General features: G+C 45.5%; 1 protein-coding gene across 4 annotated transcripts in view; it reads right to left on the reverse strand.

Annotated features, from left to right (window-relative positions):
- git1 (G protein-coupled receptor kinase interacting ArfGAP 1) overlaps positions 1–20,784 on the reverse strand; it is a 59,227-nt gene that overhangs the window by 25,332 nt on the left and 13,111 nt on the right. For 3 of the 4 annotated variants that reach the window (XM_063205781.1, XM_063205779.1, XM_063205780.1), the window contains exons 4-11: positions 16,229–16,334; positions 14,445–14,531; positions 8,677–8,807; positions 7,978–8,072; positions 6,982–7,024; positions 6,126–6,152; positions 4,885–4,933; positions 169–241 (exon numbers count right to left, since the gene is read on the reverse strand). In XM_063205781.1, the coding sequence (XP_063061851.1) occupies positions 169–241; positions 4,885–4,933; positions 6,126–6,152; positions 6,982–7,024; positions 7,978–8,072; positions 8,677–8,807; positions 14,445–14,531; positions 16,229–16,334 (611 nt within the window). The remainder of the gene's footprint in view (positions 1–168; positions 242–4,884; positions 4,934–6,125; positions 6,153–6,981; positions 7,025–7,977; positions 8,073–8,676; positions 8,808–14,444; positions 14,532–16,228; positions 16,335–20,784) is intronic. The other variant, XM_063205782.1, reaches the window with a different exon arrangement.

Consider the following 20,784-nt stretch of genomic DNA (forward strand, 5'->3'; position numbering starts at 1 on the left):
AGAGAGTGAGAGATAGAAGGAGAGAGAGAGAAAGGTTGGCGAGAGACAGAGAAAGGTTGGCGAGAGAGAAAGAAAGAAAAGAGTGAGCAGTGTAGCAGAGTGTGTCAGAGGGAGGAGAGGAGAGGAGGAGGAGGAGGAGGAGAAGGAGGAGGTGGTGGTGAGGCTTACCAGCGTCATTCTCCCGTCGGTCCACCTCATCGTACACATCCATGGCCAGCTCCTCAAACAACCGGTTACTCAGCTGCCACACAAACAAACAAACAAACAGAGAAAGAAAACAGCTTCAGCACACTTCTTAAGAGCGCACGCACGCACGCACGCACGCACACACACACACACACACACACACACACACACACACACACACACACACACACACACACACACACACACACACACACACACACACACACACACACACACACACAGCACACACACACACACACACGCACACACGCACACACGCACACACGCACACACACACACACACACCGGATTACTCAAGTATACACATTATGGAAAAAAGAAACTAAGAGTTACAAACACGCACACAAAATGCAAACCCACACACGCACACACAAAGGAGCTTCAGTCCATAGCCCTTGAGTTAAATAATAGGGTTTTACCATTGTCCTATACTTCCAACCGTTCTCTAGGTATGGCAGTGCAAATTTTCCCTCTAAGCTAGCCGTTAACATTGACTCCTATGAGACCAGTTAGCCGCCAGCTGGTCTCATAGGACTCCATGTTAACTGCTAGCATGGAGGTAAAATTTGCACCGCCATACTCGGAGAACAGTTGAAAGTACAGGAGAAAGGTAAAACCCTATTATTTAACTCAAGGTGAGGTGTAAAATGAGCTTATTTCCAAAAATGGGACAGCATCACTTTAAATGGAAAAAACCTTGCGTTGCTCAAGTATATACACTATGGAAAACAAGAAATTAGAATTGCCAGAGATACCCCCAGGGAGACACAAACACAGATTCTGGAAACACTTAGCTTACGCCACTTTGAAAGAGGGCGACCACTGGCAAAAAATGTACAGAGTTCCCAAAATGCCAGCCACTTACGTACGTCTGCCCGACCCACAGCAAAAGCCAAGAGCCAGCGAAACAAAGAACAGTGTGGAAAGAGAGCCCAGGGGCAAGATGGGGCAAGAGCCATGCCCAACACACACAAGACTCATCCAGTTTAAACTCTACTATTTCAACTTTCCAGTGATGACGCGCTTTTTCACCACTGGAAATGTACAGTTGAGGACGATATTATTAGCCCCCCTCCTGAAATTAGACATTTCTCTTGATTTCTCAGTAAGAATTACCATTATTCACCGTTTCTGTTATTCTGGAAACAAATACACTGATGTAGATAATGTTCAATGAGTTGAATTTGGATTTTTCTATTGTTACGATGATTTTAAACAAAAAAGGGCAAAAATGACAAGGACAAAATTATTAGCCCCCTGATCATTAATAGTCAATAAGGCGCCATTTATGAACAAAAACTGACAACAGGCTCTGATAAGTTGCTACCTAGGTTGGCTTGTGCCCCACTAGGGATTTTGGCCCATTTTTTCACTGCAAAGTGTTCTAGCTGGTCCAAATCGCATGGATGCTGAGCATAGACATTAACCACAGACTCTCAGTGGGATTGAGAACTGGAATATGCGCGGGTGATTCCATTATCATGGTTTTAGTGTCCTTGAAGAACCTCCGAACTAATCTAAATGTATGATTTGGGTTACAATGTTGTTGGAAGACCCAGCAATCCAGATTCAGACCCAGACTCCCTGTGTCTGAGGCTGAATAACAGACTAAACTTGATGCCCTTCCACTATGTGTAACTGTGGAAACTGCTTAGCCTCATTAGACCAAAGAAGCATTGGACACCTGCCTAGATGATTGTTATTGACCTGGCCTCACCTGGAGGTTTTTCCCCCCCAAGAAAGACAGTTGTTAGGGCTTGTCATCATATTGGGCTTTGGGGCCGTCATCACAGAAGAACCCCTTTACTAAAGGCAGTGCATATCAGAGTGTTATTGAGCTTTACCTGTGAACATTTGAAAGTCAAAAATGAGTTTTGAACGTCTCTGCTTTCATCTGATGATATTCAATTGCACCTGCTTTGATGCATGAATTCTGCTTCTGTCAGGTGAAGAAAGGGATAGGCCTTGAATCGTTATAAGATGGTTTCCACAATTAAACATGGTGGTGGATGCATCATTCTGTGGCAGCCTCAGCCACAGGAAAACTTGTGTGGGTGTATGGCACCATAAAAACGGAAAATTATGATAGAATGTGGAAAGTGACCTTGTAAAAATATGCTCATAGAGGGAGTTAAAGGCCAACTTCCGATAAAACTCAGTTTTACTCACTCCTTTCGAAGATCGGACGGTCACCCCAAGTTAAACTCACTTGCAAGGCTCTCATTGCGGTGCGTCAACTCTCCTGGCTGTGTTTCCCGGTGTTTCCCAATTTACATAAATAATGCAGAGAAACGAGCGAATCACGAAAGCCTTTCTGTGTTTCGTCACATGTCGAGTAATTTTTTTCTGCTTGTTTTCAAAACAAGCAACGTCTGGTGGCCCGAAACATAGCTTAGCTTAGCTATCAGCTGGTTGCTACTCTCAGGTACACACACAGCACAAAGCCTCATACATAAAGCCTGCTCACTCCGGTTGCTCCGTGCCTGCAGCTCGCCTAGGGGTCGCTGTCGAAAGAGCACAGCCCTGAATGGAGCCTGCACGCCTCCGTTGGCGCCCCTATAGTGCAGTACCACCCGGGGAAGTGGCGACTCTGTTTCCCATTACATTCTCTCCAAGAACTGGAGGACTGAGCCAATCAGAGACGCGTTTCTTTGAGAGCAGGAGGAGTGAGCCAATCAGAGACGCATTTCCACGAGAAACACGGAACACTCTCTCATTTCTCCACAAGCCACCTTGCCAGCTTGCAAAAACGTCTTGAAACAAAGCAACCAGAACGTTTTTTAAAACAGGACCAACGCGTAACACATTCAATAACAATTGGGAACACGGCAATATTAATTAAATGACGTTGAGAGGCCATCTTTAAGATCTTCACTGGATCTTTCAATAAGATAATAACCCAAAACTTGCATCCAAAATAGTTCAAATGTTCTTCAAGGATACTAAAATCATGGTCATGGAGTGGTTCAGACCTCAATCCTTCAGATAGTATTTGAAGAGTGCTGAAAATGAATGTCCATCCTCAACATCCATGCAATTTGGACCAGCTTAACTATATGCAATGAAAAACATGGACCAAAATCCCTGGTAGGACATGTGCCAACATAGTTAACAACTAATCAAAGTGCCTGGTGTCAATTTTTGTTCATAAATGGCACTGTATTGACTATTAATGATAAGGGGGGTAATAATTTTGTCCTTGCCATTTTTACACTTTTTTGTTTAAACTCATTGTGAAAATGGAAAAGTCCAAATTTAACTTATTGGATACTATCTCCATGGTGTATTCGTTTCCAGAATAACATACATTTATTAATAATGATCATTCTCAATGATCAATGAAGAGATATGTCTAATTTCAGGAGGGGGGCTAATAATATCGTCCTCAACTGTATGTAATAGCCACAAGTAAATTTATGTTTTTAATTTGATTAAATGCCTAAAACAAGTTTTTTCCTCATGTGAACAGTCATATAATCTCCTTAAATATGAACATTTTTATACCCATTACATTACGTGGGTGAGGCAGCAATGAAAAGATGACTACAAGGAACCAGGTGAACTGTTATATTGTTAATATAAACTGATTAAAGCGATTCTCTCACATTTTTTTCAACTGGTGTACATGAAAAGTAAACACGGCTGGATTCTCAATTTTCTTTTTTAAATACAGTATATAGTAAGTCCTGGTTGGCTACTGAATTACACTGAAGAATACCATATTGATCCGAACAGAACTTTAAAAAAATCTGAATACATTTACATCCATTTAAGTTTCAGAATGTGGTTTTAACTGCAAGGTCAAAAAAAAGGTCAGGACTGTTTTCAAGAACACCATTTAAATCCATGCTGAACACATGATTTATGATCCGAAACTAAGAGAGGAGAAATGCATCGATTGCCACTGAATAGTAATGGCTCATTGATGCTTTCAGTAGCAGTCAGGTACAGTCAACCACAGCTAATGTACCTTAAGCAACAATAATATGGATTATATCTTTTTAAAATATATACATAAAACACATGAATTCTATATAAATAAAACATGTTGAACAATTAATAAATGTGCAATCTTCACACAGTAGCGACATTAGCTGTGGCTGCTCCATTCCATTCTCATATTTGCTTCTAATAACCTCAATGACCCTATTGCATTGGTGCAGTGCATGGGGGTTGGGAGTTGATATGTATGGAGGTGGCAGGCAGTTTATATGCAGGGCTTAGAAAGGTCACACCTGCGGCATGGCATGGTTGGTCTTCCTGCTGCGCTTATGCAGCTCACCTTGCCCTTCACACACAGACACAAGCACGCAGACATACACACACGCCAGGGCCGGATTAACACACAAATCTACATGTGGCTGCTTCCTAGTGGCCCCCACCAGCCAGGGGGCCCCTGATTGGCCAAAAGTGAAAAAGATCAGAATTGTGACAAGATGCAATATTGACAAATTCATCTGTCGTGTTGAGTACAGCTTGTAGACATGTTATGCTTAGCTCTTAGCTCGTACTTCTGACACAATCTATGTAAATTTGTCACGAAACCTTTGTCCTAGGGGCCCCAGGTCATATTAATCCGGCCCTGACGAGCACACACACACACACACACACACACACACACACACACACACACACACACACACACACACACACACACACACACACGGCTATACTCACCGCTTGTAGCTTCTTCTTGGCTGCCTTGGCCAGTTCAGAGAGGTCCAAGCTACATGGACAACACACAGACACACACAAACACGCACGTGGATGCGCGCACACACACGCACACAAAACAGTGGAAACCTTCAATAACATGATAAACCACAGATAGACAACAGTGACATAGCACACTGACAGACAGGGAGGAAGAGGAAGAGGAGGAGGAGGAGGAGGTGGGGGGTTGATGAGCAAAGTCAGTCAGTTAGCGTGAGGACCTTCATCTAGTGGACACATACAGACAGATGAGGTGGTGGATAGGTGGGGCGTTGAAGGGGTTAAACTGGCAGGTTGACACTGGGAGGGAATAAGGGGGGGGGGATATCTCTTGATACTGTGTTACTTAAGCAGATCTCTCAGTTCATTCGAATTAGAGTCACATAAGATGAATTGCTGTGACAACAATGTAACTTATCTTGGATTTAATGGAATGCGTGCTTGCATCAAGTTGTGCTTTATTGAATGTGCTGTAAACACAGTGCATTGTAATTTGCTCGTATCTTCTTTCCTTTAAAAAGCCTACTATTTCGGCTGAGACTAAGGTGAGTTTATCCTGTTCTGCGTTGGAGGAAAGCCTCTCAGCTGAATACCAATAGCATAAATTCTGGAGGCGAGCAACAAAAGAGTGTTTATAACAACGATGCACCATCTGATAATGCCTGGACCACTCTAAATCAACACAGTCGCTTGGAGCACACACACATTCACAAACATACGCGTAAACTGCACACACATACACACACACACACAGCAATCCAGCATGGTCAGCGTCCTTACGCTGGGGTATGATTAATGATCAACCATGCCGTGTGTGTGCGTGCATGTGTGTGTGCGTGCATGTGTGTGTGCGCACACGTGTGTGTGTGTGTGTGTGTGTATGTGTGTGTGTGTGTGTGTGTGTTCTAGAGAGGTGTAATGGGTGGGGCTCAGGAAAGTCTACATGCCAGATGACTGGGGGGGTGGGCAGGGGGTGGGGGGTGCGGGGACTACCGTACACACAATGACACTCACGCCTACAAACTCATACACACCCGCCACTGGCCGGGCAGGCAGACACAAGGAGGGATGGAGGGATGAATGAACTAAAGAAGGAAGGGGTTGCAGTAGTAGTAGTAGGAGGAGGTGCTGGGAAAGGAGGATGAGGAGGAGAAGGAGGTGGAGGAGAAGGAGAAAGGAGGGAGGAGGAGAAAGGAAAGAGATACCTCTGCGTCGGGCACTTAGGGCGAGCTCTGTCTCCAACAAGCACAGCGAAGATGGAGAGAACAGAATAGAAAACGAGTGAGCCAGAGAGAAAAAAGAGAGAGAGAGAGAGAAAAGACAGAAATACATTCAGGGAGACCGGCAAACATAAGGAAAGAGAGGACAGGAAGGAGGAGTGCAAGAGCAAGAGAGAAAGAAAAAGAGGAGCAAGAGAAAAAGACACAGAGCAGAGAAGTGTGAATAGATAAAAAAAAGGATAGAGAGAGGAAAGAGTGAGGAAGAGAGAGAGAAAGAGAGAAAGAAAGAGAGAAGGAGAGAGGGAGAGAGAGAGAGAGAAAGAGAGACTGAAAGAAAGTAGTTTAGATCCCCACATGAATAAATTATTTGCAGTCTATTCACCAGCGTGGTCACAGAACAGACTTTAACCCAGAAATAGAGCGCAAATACACATGAGCTTGAGTGCATTTCACCTCAATAAACAGTTGTAATGTGCCGCTGGGCTGCCTGTGCTCATGTGCTATGTGCCAATGAAATTATCCCAGCGCCGCCTGTTGGTGAAGATGCAGCACTGCAACCGATCCAAAGCCCACTTTGAAATATACACTACAGGCGGCGCCCATGAAGTAATCTACTTGTTCAACAACAATGGAAAAACAGCCTGTGCTACACATTTACTTACCAAAACACATAAACAGAGACCCGCTCACACACTCGTATACACAAAAATTCAGGCGCACACATGTTAATGCACAGTCACAAAAATAAAGCACACACACACACGCACACGCACACTTGTGCACGCAAATATACACAACACACACAAGCACACGCACGCACACACATGCACACACGCCATACCTGTCAGCCATCTGTGGGATGATGTAATGGCCATTCTTGTGATCTGAGGGATAAAAATCACAGCACAGAAACACCTTGAGAAACTTACACTGGTGCCATGTAGTATTAAACACCCACTGTGTGTGTGTGTGTGTGTGTGTGTGTGTGCGCGCGCATGCGTGTGTGTGTGTGTGTGTGTGTGTGTGTGTGTGTGTGTGTGTGTGTGTGTGTGTTTTCTTAAATGTGTTCCCTCTTTGAGCATCTTGGCGGATGATGAGGGAGGCTGAGCTATGCTGAGGCATCTGGTGCTGGCGTTTGAGGGGGGTGGGGGGGGGGGCGGCATGAAACTTTAATGAGGCCACAGCTAAACTTAGAAGACACATGCACATCTGACATACAACATGCACGCCAAGCAGTCTCTACAGCTAGGCTCAAACTACTCGACTATCGGCGCAATTTTCGGCTGAAAACCCCCCTTACGTCAATCAGTGGAACGATACCCCCCAGGACCATCGCAAGCGATTATCGGGAAAGATGTCCTCGTCCTGTGCGACGTTCTAAGATAGAACTTTGGCAGCTCAAAGAGTCGCCAATTGTAAATCGTAGAAATCGAACAGTGTTGATATTTGCGACTGGAAATAGAAGGTCAGGCATTGTCTCTATGTGTTTGCCATCGGGAATAAGATTGACAGTTGCGATTCTCTTCTAGTGTGCGCTGCACCCCGACGTCAAAATCGTACACAAAATCGGGAGTCATGTAACCTGTAGTTTGAGCTCGGCTTTACACACACACACACACACACATATGAACGCACGCACGAACACACACATACACAACAAGGTTCACTCCCTCCCTTCCTGCCAACAGGATTTGAAGATAAAAAAGCTATAAAGATATCCGCCATAAAGATATAAAAGAAATCTAGTGTTCACATGACGATGACCTGGCCAGACAAGCGCCACTGCAGTTCCACCTCCACATCCATGGGGGGCAGTGTGGTGCGGTGCATTGCTCACCTGGGCGTCGGCCGCACAGGTAGAAGGCCAGTCTGTCTGTTAGCTCGTACTGACACTCCACCAGCCGCTCGGCAAGTTCCACCTGACCCGCTTGCCTGCAGTGGAGACGATGAGTGAGAGACACACACGCACGCACACACGCACCCACGTACGCACGCACACACGCACCCACGTACGCGCACACACATGCACACACAAGATACAAGGGGATGAGGGACAGAAACGTTGTGATTTAAATATCATTTGACATGTGTAATAGACAGGTAAACGAGTAGCATGGATAGAAAACCAATACTTCATCCCATTTCACAGGATATAACCATGTGACAGTGTACAGTTAAGTTCCTGCAATCCATTAAGTATGTATATGCATGTGTGCATATGCAATATACGACTCATTTATGTTTAATAACTCTTCAAACACCGGTATACATAAGTACACTTTTTGAAGACACCGCTAAATGAAGTGATACACAGAAAGAAAGAGAGAGAGAGAGGGAGAAAGAGAGGGACAGAGAAAGAGAGAGAGAGCGCGGCACAGAGGGGAGAGAACTTTCAAGTAAGTGATGAAAGAAAGAAAGAAAGAAAGAAAGAGAGAGAGAAAGATAGATGGACAGACAGACAGACAGACAGATAGACAGATAGAAAGAAGGAAAGGAAGTGCAAAAGAAAGACAGAGCGAATGTGCTCCTGCCGTACCTGGCGTAGTCGATAGGCGTGCGGCCGTTGATGTCTGGGGCCCCGGGGTCGGCTCCGTACACCACCAGCAGCTCTGCCTGCAGCACCTGGCCTGCCTTGGCAGCCACATGCAGAGGGGTGGTGCCCTTCTCCTGCAGATAGCACAACACATGGAGGTCAATGACCAATGACTGTACACTAAATATGCACAGGCACAAGCACAGAGTACAACAGCTATATAAGAGGTTTTTACACATTATGGGTCACTGCTTCCTAGCTAAATGTAGAGGGGTGGTGCCTTTCTCCTGGAGATAGCACACCACATGGACACCAGGGAGGTCAATGACCAATGACTGAACACTACATATGCACAGTCACAGGGTACAACAACTATATAAGAGTAGCCTGGAAAAACAAGCGCCAACTGCTGGACGGCAAAATTTTTGCCTGCATCCATTTAGGCTGGTTTATCAGGCTAATATAAGAGGTTATTACATATTATGGCTCACTACTTCCTAGCTGCATGTAGATTCTCCTGGAGATAGCACAACACATGGACACCAAGGAGGTCAATGACCAATGGCTGTACACTAACTATGCACAGTCACACAGGGTACAACAACTATATACGAGGTTTGACTGACTTATGAACTGTATCCAAAGCACTCTCCTTTGAGTCAAGGTAGTTGAAGTATTAAAAACCCTTTATTTTACATCGGGGTAAACATGTTAAAATTTTAACGAAAATGTTAAAATTTTAACATGTTTACCCCGATGTAAAATAAATGGTTTTTAATACTTCAACTACCTTGACTCAAACGAGAGTCAAGGTAGATGAATAGAGTTCATAAGTCTGCCAAGCCCTAAAAGGAATAACCAGATGCACCCCTTCAACCTGGAGAAAAGACTATAGAGCGCTCGCTATTCTTTCCTTTTGCAATTGAACTATATAAGAGGTTTTTACATATTATGGGTCACTGCTTCCTAGCTACATGTAGAGGGGTGGTGCCCTTCTCCTGCAGATAGCACAACACATGGACACCAGGGAGGTCAATGACCAATGACTGAACACTACATATGCACAGGCACAGGGCAGAAGGGCAGAAATATCGTAGCTCTTCGAGTGCCATGGACTTGAAAATTAGTCTTTTCAGAATGTATGGCACAGTGCCAAAGACTTGATATCAAGTCAATTGCGTTTTTTTATGGGGGGTGGGGCCTAAGATGTTGATCTGGTATGGTTGTTGTTCACATGGACAAAGAACTCAATTTTTATGGCTCTTGAAAAACCACTCAAACGTTGAAAAAAGCCTGGCAACCCCCCGGTCTGAATTTGAAAATGGCTGGCACTCAATGAGTTGAGAGGATACAGTATCTTAACAACTTGCACACTTTGTGTCACTGCTTTCCAGCCACATGCACCACATGGGGTGGAGCCCTTCCCCTGCAGGTGACATGACACACGGTGGCTAGGGAGGTCAATGACCAATGACTGTACACCAACTATGCACAATCCATGGTCAGTAATATCTTTAAGTGTGCAAGGGGTTGAAATACTGTATCCTCTGTGTTTCCAGCCACATGCACCACATGGGGTGGTGCCCTTCTCCTGCAGGTGACATGACACATGGAGGGTAAGGAGGTCAATGACTGTACACTAAATATGCACAGTTCCTGGTCAGAAGGGCAGAAATATCTTAGAGGATACAGTATCTTAACAACTTTGTCTCACAGCTTGCCAGCCCTTCTCCAACATGACACATGGACGCTAAGAGGGTCAGTGACCAATTACTGTATACATTAAATACACACCACCTTAAAACAAGAGACTCTGTGTAAAAATAAACTTGGGTAGCAGGGTGGTACCCTTGTCCTAAACACAGAACAGCACATGGGGGAGAGAGGGCCAGGCTAATGAGAATAAAAAGTCTCTGGGTCAGATAGGTCTTTAAAACAATATCTTGTAGAAACCATTTGCACAATTTATTTTTATATTCATGTCATTGCCTTGGCAACCATATGCAGGGGTTGATACCAATCTCCATGGAGGGCAAGGAGGTATGACTGTATACACTTAATAGTCACACAGTCTTAAAGCAAGAAATTCCATGTAAAATCAATTTCGGGTACCAGACCCAACTGCTCGAGCCTTGGCATCCACATGCAAGTGGTTGGTGCCTTTCTCCATGCAGAGACAATAGATCACATGGAGGAGGAGGTCAATGGCCAATGAGTGCATACTCCAAATCACGGGTTCTCAACCCTTTTTGTACAAACACCTTCTTGACCTCATCATAAACCTCCAAACGCCCCTTGACCTCATCATAAGCCTACCAGAGCCTTCTTAGTATTAAAAAATAATACAAACTGTATAGACTAATGCCCCCCCCCCCAAATGTCCTCCTAATCCTACCACATATCTCTCTCTCCCACTCACTTCCTGTCATCATCTCACAACGTCTTATCAACTAAAGACATAAAACCCCCTAAAAATGTAATAATAATGAGGACTTCAGTGTAAAAAAAAACTCCTGCATGGAGAAGTAAAACCACAGTGTACTGTATACTATATATGCAGTCTCTGGAGTCAAACAGACATTAAAAAGAGAATTTTATCCAAAATCAACTTTGTGTACCAGACACTACCGCAAAGCACCACCTGCAAAAATCTTGTTTAAACAATTTGCACACGGTCTTCTACACATCCCTCAGTGGCTCATTGTGAACACCAGAGACCATTTCATACCACCCAGAAGGCGTGGACCTACTGTGACCTTTTAAATAGGACTTTAAAATAGCTGTGTTTGTCAGGCTTCCTCTAAGGACTGGCTACATTGTTTTAACATATCCAAAGTTCATGAGTGCGTTTTAATATTCGACCTTGCCTCCTCCACTTGCGCTTGTCTTCTCGTCCCGCCTCCTGGCCCCTCCTCCGTGGAGAAAACGATAAAGCTTCCTAGCTGTCAGCCTAGCCACAACAACTTTTGAGGGACTGTTTTTCATTCACCATCCCAATTGCAAATGAGAAAAAGACTCTACAATTGAGCTTTTGCAAGATGTTGAAATATAATGCTGTTGTCAGTGATGTCATCATGACGAGAAGCAAGTGGAGGAGGCAAGTAGAGGAGGCAAGGTCGCATATTAAGACGCACTCCATGTTAGATCTGTGTAAAAGTCTGTGTAGAAAACAAAGCTCCTTTCAATCTTTTTGACTAAATCTACAAAATGCTTCCTCATTATTAGTCTCTAAGGAGGAATATTAAACCTTAGCTTATCTGCTTATACAGTTTGCATGTGTTGATACTCTATCTATGCGACATGATACACAGTTCACTTATACAGTATGTGTTGATACTCTATCTATGCGACATGATACACAGTTCGCCACATGCACTGTAAGCATGCTGTGCATACAATACATAATGCAACATAGACAATCGATAATGTGCTCATTCAACAATCCACCTATGTTACATATGCACTCCCATGTGGGTATGTAATGTGGTCTATGCGACACACACACTGCACACACAACATAGACAATCAATAACAGCAGCTTGGCCACAGAAACACCACCATCACCAACTGCACTGCAGGCTTTCTCTCTGCACTTGTGACCACCTTGACATCAACTACCTACCATCTAAACCAGGCCAGAAAAGAGAAACAAAATGTCTAGTAAATGTAATCTCTAAAATAGCTTTACAAAAAAACTGCATTTATTATATACATCATGTATATACTATTCATGTATGTATGTATTATTAGTAGTTGTAGTTTTAGTAGTAATAGTAGTATTCATTTATTTTGGACATTTGCTTGTCATATTTCATATGAAACCGCACAACATGGCCTTTGTAACGATGATGCCGCATGTCACTGACATCAGCTTACGCTCACCACCTTGACTACCAAGTGTTCTGTGGGAAGCACTGAACCTGCGGTTCCTCTCGTCCTGAGCGGGATCACCATCGCAACAACACATTATCAGTAGGATAAAACTAACCCGTCTCACAACGGTCTAAACACCGCAAACCCATTGAGAGAGAGAGAGGCTGAGAGCATGACATGGGAGTGAATTTTCACTCCTGTTCCATCCCGGTCCCAGAAAAAAGATCCCATCCCGTCCCATCCCGGATTGGAGTAAAAGAAACAAATCCCATCCCGTCCACTCCTGAAAAGAATGTCTCCCAATACTGCCCTCTCCCACTCAAAATCAACCCCAATCCCCTTTCATCAAAAAAACGAGGCTTTATTTATTTTTTATATTTTAAAGAAATAAAATTTTAAAGAAAAAACAAGCGCCATTCCCGCTCATGTTCATTTTTATTCCCGCTCCTGCCCGCTCCCATTCATCTTTATTCCCGCTCCTGCCCGCTCCCGTTCATCTTTAAAATTTTGACTCCCATCCCGCAGGACCCGCGGGACCCACGGGAATTCCTGAAAAATGTCATCCTCTAAAGCTAGATTTATGCTTCGGACGCATAGAATCTGCGTCCGTCCGTTTTCTGTCTATGCGAGTCCACGCCCCCCTCTCAGAGGCTCTGCGCCCGTCGTCGAGCGCCTCGAAAAAATTCTAACTATCCGTCGGACGGACGCGGAGTACGCAGACAAAAAGGCACTATGATTGGTCGTCTCGCTACTTCCTTGTTCTGTTCTTGTGGCAGCGCAATGCCAGTAGTTTGCGAGAGCAGAGCTGTATTCTGTTAAAAACTTTAATGCCTTGTGTGTAAATGTGTGTAAATACACGAAGCTACAAGCTAAGTAACAAACAATGCATCAGTTGAACACTCGTGGCACAATGCCTGCGGTTTTACTACCGTTCCTCCACCGAATGTAAACACACATCGGCAGAATCAACTGTCTTTACATGCTTGCATTTTCTGCTCGTGAAAACAGACAGGGTATGTCAAATAATGATACCAGTGCATTGCCTTTGCAATTTGTGTGAAAATACCTAGCTAACCGGGATAGAAAGCAACATTGCTTAATAATGACCGCAGTGCTTACAATGTAGTGAAAGTAGCCTAATCGCGCAATTTCAAATGTGGCTCGCGACGAGACCAGAGAGGATTTATAGAGGTAGAAAGGCTATGACGAGACCTCGGACCTCGCAGAACTCGCAGATGCATGAATACAATGTTGGTTCGTGGCCACTCCCACGCGAGTTTTGACGAGCGCAGTTGCAGAAGTCTAATCTGACCTTAAGGCTGAGCATGTGTATGGAAGGCGTGGCAGGCCAGCTGTTAATTGGCCATCTCTGTGTACAGCGCGGGGGCCACCAACAGGGCCCGGGCCCCCTGCAGGACAGTGATTAACGGGGTCGGGCTTAAGGTCGACCAGGAAGGGAGGTGGGGGGTGGTGTGTGTGTGTGTCTGTGTGTGTGTCTCTGTGTGTGTGTGTCTGTGTGTGTGTGTGTCTGTGTGTGTGTGTGTCTGTGTGTGTGTGTCTGTGTCTGTGTGTGTCTGTGTGTGTGTGTGTGTGTGTGTGTGTGTGTGTGTCTGTGTGTGTGTGTGTCTGTGTGTCTGTGTGTCTGTGTGTCTGTGCGTCTGTGCGTCTGTGTGTCTGTGTATATCTGTGTCTCTGTGTCTCTGTGTCTCTGTGTGTGTCTGTGTGTCGGTTTGTCTGTGTGTCGGTGTGTCGGTGTGTCTGTGTATCTCTGTGTCTGTGTGTGTGTCTGTGTGTCGGTGTGTGTCTGTGTGTGTCTGCGTGTGTGTCTGCGTGTGTGTCTGTGCACGCGCGTGCGTGTTCTGGGGGATGGGGGGGGTAGGAACACAGCGACATCTCACCGGGTGGAAGAAGTTGGCCTGAGCCCCGAGAGACAGCAGTCGAAGACACGTCTCCAAGCTGCCCGTCCTCACACTGGAGTGCAGTTGCTGCAGGATGAGAGAGAGAGAGAGAGAGAGAGAGAGAGAGAGAGAGAGAGGGAGAGGGAGAGGGAGGGAGAGAGAGAGAGAGAGAGCAGGGGGTGAGTGGAGAGAGAGAGAGAGAGAGAGAGAGAGAGAGAGAGAAGGTGAGTGGTCTCATTAAAGGCTACTGAGTGGCGTGTAGGGGGGGACTTCAGGCACATTATTCATCGGCACACCGTCATTAAAGAGGCTCCTGCAGCGGACGCCCCGGCTAAGAGCTCAGTGGGAGTCAACTCATCAGGATGAGAGAGAGAGAGAGGGAGGGAGAGAGAGAGAGAGAGAGAGAGAGAGAGAGAGAGAGAGAGAGAGAGAGATACAGACAGAGAGAGGGGTGGGGGGAGAGAGAGAGACACAGAGAGAGAGAGGAGAAGGAGAGAGAGAGAGAAGGTGAGTGGTCTCATTAAAGGCTACTGAGTGCGTGTAGGGGGGGACTTCAGGCACATTATTCATTGGCACACCGTCATTAAGAGAGGCTCCTGCAGCGGGGGGGGGGCTAAGACAAAGTTAGTAGAGTCAACTCATCAGGACGAGAGAGAGAGAGAGAGAGAGAGAGAGAGAGAGAGAGAGAGAGAGAGAGAGAGAGAGAGAGAGAGAGAGAGAGAGAGAGAGAGGTGGTGTAAGACAAAGTTACAGAGACAGCATAGGGGAGAGTGAAGAAAGAGGGAGCTTGAGAGGAAAGGTTAGAGAGAGAGACACACAGCACAACAGGGAGAGACATGAAGAGGCAGGATGAAAGGGCAAGAGAGACGGTGAGGAATGAGAAAAGTGTGGGAGGGAGAGAAAGAGAGTGAGCAAAAAAAGAGAGGAGAAGAGAGGAGAGGACAGCTGAAGAGAACCAGTGGGAGAGAAGGGGGAAATCGAAATGGATAAAGAGAATAGGAGACGACCAAGAGGAGGGGTAAAAGAGTGTGGGAGGGAAAGAAGACAAAGAAAAGAGGGGAGTAGAGAGCAAGTGGGTGGAGAGAGAGAGAGAGAGAGAGAGAGAGAGAGAGAGAGAGAGAGAGAGAGAGAGAGAGAGAGAGAGAGAGAGAGAGAGAGATGAGAAAAGAAGAGCAGAGACAAAGGAAAGGGAGAGAATAAGGGGGCGAGAAAGATGGTGACAGTGCAAGAAAGGATGGTGTAAATAACAGCATGAGGCAGCAGGAGGAGAGAGGGAGAGGGAGAGAGAGGAGAGAAACATATATAGGGGATACAACACAAAAAGTATGCCGAGACCGTCAGAGGAAGGGAGGGAGAGAGAAAAAGAGAGAGAAAGAGAGAGAGAGAGAGAGAGAGAGAGAGAGAGAGAGAATCAAGAACAGGCAAGAAGATGGAGGCCAGTCAGAGAGTGTGAGAGTGAGCAAGCAAAGAGAGAGCAAGTGAGTGTGTGCGAAAGAGAGAGAGAGACAAAGAGAGAGAAAGAGAGACACACACACAGAAAGCAAGGGACCGCACAGTAACAGCACAGTATTTTTAAAGTATAAAAAAGAAGGGAGACAGGTGGGCCAAAAGAGGAGGAGAAGCAGGAGAGGAAAAAGTGGGCGAGACGAAGGACAAACGAGTGCGTGGCCGTGACGGAGCAGCGACCCTGGACTGGAGTGTGTCCCTCTGGGTGCTCTCTCTTTTTCTTTCTTCTCTCTCTCTCTCTCCCTCTCTCTCTCTCTGTGTCTCTCTCTCCTACTCACCTTGCTGAGGTCCTTGGTGGTGACGCCGTCGTCGTCACGACAGGGCAGCTTGTGGACGAAGGCCAGCATCTGGTACTTGGCGCGAATGAACTCTGACTTGGTGGGACTGCAGACAGGAAGGAGGGAGGAGAAGAAGGAAGGAAGGAAGGAAGTTTGACATGAATTTCATGAATGTTGACTTACCGTAGTACTACTACCATGTGTACTCTAAAACAGCAAATGTCAGTGATCATTGCAGATTTGCAGAGTCAGCAAGGAATCAAATGATTTCAATGGCACATACTTCAAACATAAACACAACACAAACATAATAGTACAACTACATTGACTTTCCATATCAACATATCATTAAGTCACTGATTTTGCGGGATGGATGAAGTGATTTTATGAATCTGACAAGAGGAGGGACTCACTTGAATGTCGACTTTGGACTAATACAATCATTACTAACTTATTAACCGGCATAGTGCCCGCCAAATAATGCTGCCTGTGATGCAGTGCAAGATACAGTATCGTATGATAAGGTACTAGCAATACTAACAATAAGTACCAATAAAAACAGATGCTGTGCATATGTCATTGGCATCATTGGTCTGATTGGTTGCAGCTCTGTCTAAGTAGTATACAAGAAGCATTTGATTTGACAGACGCTTGTTGATCCCGCCCTCTGAGAACTTCCAGCCAACAGGATCTTTCCAAGCCAACAAGCTGTCTCTCTGTCATTAATGTTCAGGTACTTCGGGTCAATCTGTCAAATCTCGGCCATTCCTTTGCATGACAAACATCAACCAATGAAGAACAACTAACACCATGCATCAATCGTCATCTGAATCAGTGGTATGCTTGTGCAGTTGATACAAAAATATTTGATGAAGTGCCGGTTGATCCTGTCCCTGTGAACCTTCAACGATAAGATCTTTTCTGGACCTAGCTCTGTCTGTTCATGCGCTGCTTGGCGCAACAGCCAGGCTACCGTAGCACCACACTCAGCAAACTGCCCATCATCACTCCGCATGTTCATTTCCAGTGCACCTTTGGCAAACACATACATCAAATATATTGAGCAGCCCAAATCAATGAAGAAATTAATTTTCGAGGAGTGAAGACGAGAGAACGGGGGGAGGTGGGGAGGAGGGGGCGGCAATATGACAAAACAGTGAACACAGGAGCAACTAAATGGAGCGATACCTGCATGACTAATGTTCTGTTGTTGTCTCCATCACTTATCTCCAATCTACGCCGTACGTACGAGTCCAGTTAGGATAGGCAATTAGTAGTCCCGGTCAAGGCTGGATTAGGCTGAGTTATGGCCGAGGCGTGCTGTCGCGTTTCATAAAATACACGCCGTAAACCTCCGGAGCGATCAATGCCGCCTCACGACACTACAGTCGTATTTCTTCGGCTTAACTCGCCATAAATCTGCGACCGCCTAGCCTGTGTGTGTGTGTGTGTGTATGTATGTGTGTGTGTGTGTGTGTGTGTGTGTGTGTGTGTGTGTGTGTGTATGTATGTGTGTGTGTGTGTATGTATGTGGGTTTACGGGCACATGAATGAGCAGCATGTGAATGAGCAACTGTACAATGTGGCAGCAGTCCAGCAATGGCCAGGCTCATACTCATGTACCCTCTCATTTGTCTGAAGTAGTGTTTGCCAATGGAGGGCTCCACAGCCCCCCAGGGGGCGTTAGGGAGGCCGAGGGGGAATTGAGGGGGATACAGCTGGGGAGAAGTTGCCATTGGAGGGCATTTAGCCTACAAAGGGGGCGTTGGGAGGCTCATGATGAGGTCAAGGGGGCATTTGTTCGAAAAACCGTGCGGACACACCACAGCTCGGCGGCAGCAGGGCGGCAGCCAATGGAATGTTCACATTTTTCTAAACACGAGCTTCGGTTGGTCGAGATTCCTGCTCGAACGCTTCAGGTTGAATCGTTTGCCTCGTTCAACGCCCCTGACCAGTGCTTTCCAGGCAGGAGTCAGCAGCGTTGTGGCTCTTTCAACGCCGGTGGTGTGATCACGGCATAAGGTTGAGAATCAATGGTCTACAGCCATGAATTCCATATAGGACAGGACACTGAACATCTAACTTTCAATCACAACACTAGCAAATCTATATACAAACATCCCATAGAAATACCTATCCAAGAGCTTTTTAGTTGAACTTTACATAGGTCAACCACCCGTCAGCTTCTGACAATATGACGCATAGGGGGAAAAAAAATCAACAAAAAGATTAAGTTGCATCCCCTGGTGACAGCATCTACGTATAAAAAGGTAAAGATCATAACACAAATGTTTCAAAGTAATATGGCACAGTTCAGCCCCTACGTGGTAAAGAGGAAAAACGCAACAAATTAGTTAAGAGGCCTTCCCATAAAATAGGGTGAAGAAACTATACGATTTTGAAAGCTTGCCATCTCATCAGATTGCAAAATGAGGCATGACTTTACGTCATTTCAAACTAAATTAATGATTAATGTAGAACGAACTAAGTTTGTGAACAATGTTTCCAGGAAACGTTGGCAACCCTGTGCCAGTCACACCAGGCCAGTTTGTTGCACCCTAATTAACATTCTGAAGATTATCATCTTCCTCACATTAGCAACAGAGTGCCTAAATGATGAGCTGGCACAGGCCACCAACATTTGCATTTATGGAATTCAATTAGCAAATAGCTTATGCCTAGTTATTAAATTATCTCTAGTGCAAATTGGCACATCATTTGATTTAGCCCCCCCCCCTTTCTTCAATAATATCATTCTGTTCTATTGTTATAGTTGGACGCTTAGCATTGATTAGGCGCTGGCAACCCGCTGAATATCATGCCAGGACTTCAATGGGTTTAGTCATTAGGAGTGTTTTGGGAGGGAAAATCATCAATGCATTTTGTGTGCAACATCCCTGAGATTGATCCAAACACACCCCCATCCCCCAGCTTATCAGCACCCATTGATGGTACGCAAACAGGATGGGCTTGACTGCTGACGAGGGACTGTGTAACTAATGTGTAGACTCAAGGTGATGTGTGCTGGAATAGTGTGCCACAACATGGAGGTCTAGCCGTGTTTCCCACGCACAGACAATCCTGTGGCACAGCAGCACAGAATGAAAATCGAGCACCGAGAAATTGATCAGCAGCCCACACATGCCCGTCAGTGGGGGTACACAAAAAACAAGTTTGCACTGGCCCGAATGTTTTGCCTGTAGCTACTATAGATTTTTGTAGTCTGAAACCGGGACACTTCGTGCGTGACTGAAGGACAATATTTGGCGGGCGGGTCTGGGGGTCCTCCCCCAGGAAAATTTGTACTTTTTAGATGCCATTTCCTGCATCCTAATCAAATTTAGGAATGAGGGAGGAATGGCAAATCGCAACTGACTCCTTCAGACTTTCTATACAAGCGCTGGCTGCCATTAATTGTGGGCGGTAAACATGTAATCTTTTCCATATATTTACCCCAATAGACATGGCGCAATGTAGTGGGTGGCCAAAACCGGGACATATTTGTGTCCCGAGAGGGTTTGCTCGGGACCTGGGACACATAACTCCAAACCGGGACTGTCCCGGTCAAACCGGGACGTCTGGTCACCCTAAGCTACTAGTATGTCTGTGGGAAACACCGTCATGAGTGGTGTGAGTTGGGGGCTTTGTGCACGGTCATAGTTTAACCCATTGTGTCCTGGAGCGACATATACGCTGCAATAAGGTTCTTGAGATTTGAGTTGTTTTATGAATAATGTGGGTAAATTAGAGCTGACTGAACACATTTTAGAGCAAAATTAAGGTTCTAGCTTTTAAATTTAATTTATTTCAAGTTTTTATGTGCCTCGGAGGCTGATATAATTAGGTTTTAATAGGGAGAGGGCACCTTTTACCAAAAGGGGCTTAGGACAAAATGGGTTAATTCTGTACGTCAGGGCTGTCAGTTTAAAAGCAAAGTCAAGTTTACAAGAGGTGTGGTGCAGCCTTTACAACATGGACGCCCTGGTTGGAGTGTAACAAGGTCGCTTTAGGTGGACTGTGTGGGTGGAGTGGAGTGGAGTGGAGTGTGTGTGTGTGTGTGTGTGTGTGTGTGTGTGTGTGTGTGTGTGTGTGTGTGTGTGTGTGTGTGTGTGTGTGTGTGTGTGTGTGTGTGTGTGTGTGTGTGTGTGTGTAAGCGAACGAGCGAGCGCGTGTGTGTGTTAGAGGATGCCATTTTTCAGGAATTCCCGTGGGTTCCGCAGGTCCTGCGAGATGGGAGTCAAAATTTTAAAGATGAACGGGAGCGGGCAGGAGCGGGAATAAAGATGAATGGGAGCGGGCAGGAGCGGGAATAAAAATGAGCGGGAACGGCGCTGTTTTTTCTTTAAAAAACGAACAAAAAAAGGCTAGGTTTTTTTGACGAAACGGGATTGGGTGATTTTGAGTGGGAGTGGGCAGGATTGGGAGACATTCTTTTCAGGAGTGGACGGGATGGGATTTGTTTCTTTTACTCCAGTCCGGGATGGATTTTTTTTTTCTGGGACCGGGATGGGACGGGAGTGAAAATCCACTCCCGTGTCATGCTCTAGTGTGTGTGT

This window comes from Engraulis encrasicolus, chromosome 8 (genome assembly GCF_034702125.1).
Source record: "Engraulis encrasicolus isolate BLACKSEA-1 chromosome 8, IST_EnEncr_1.0, whole genome shotgun sequence".
In the NCBI taxonomy this organism is placed as follows: Eukaryota; Metazoa; Chordata; class Actinopteri; order Clupeiformes; family Engraulidae; genus Engraulis; species Engraulis encrasicolus.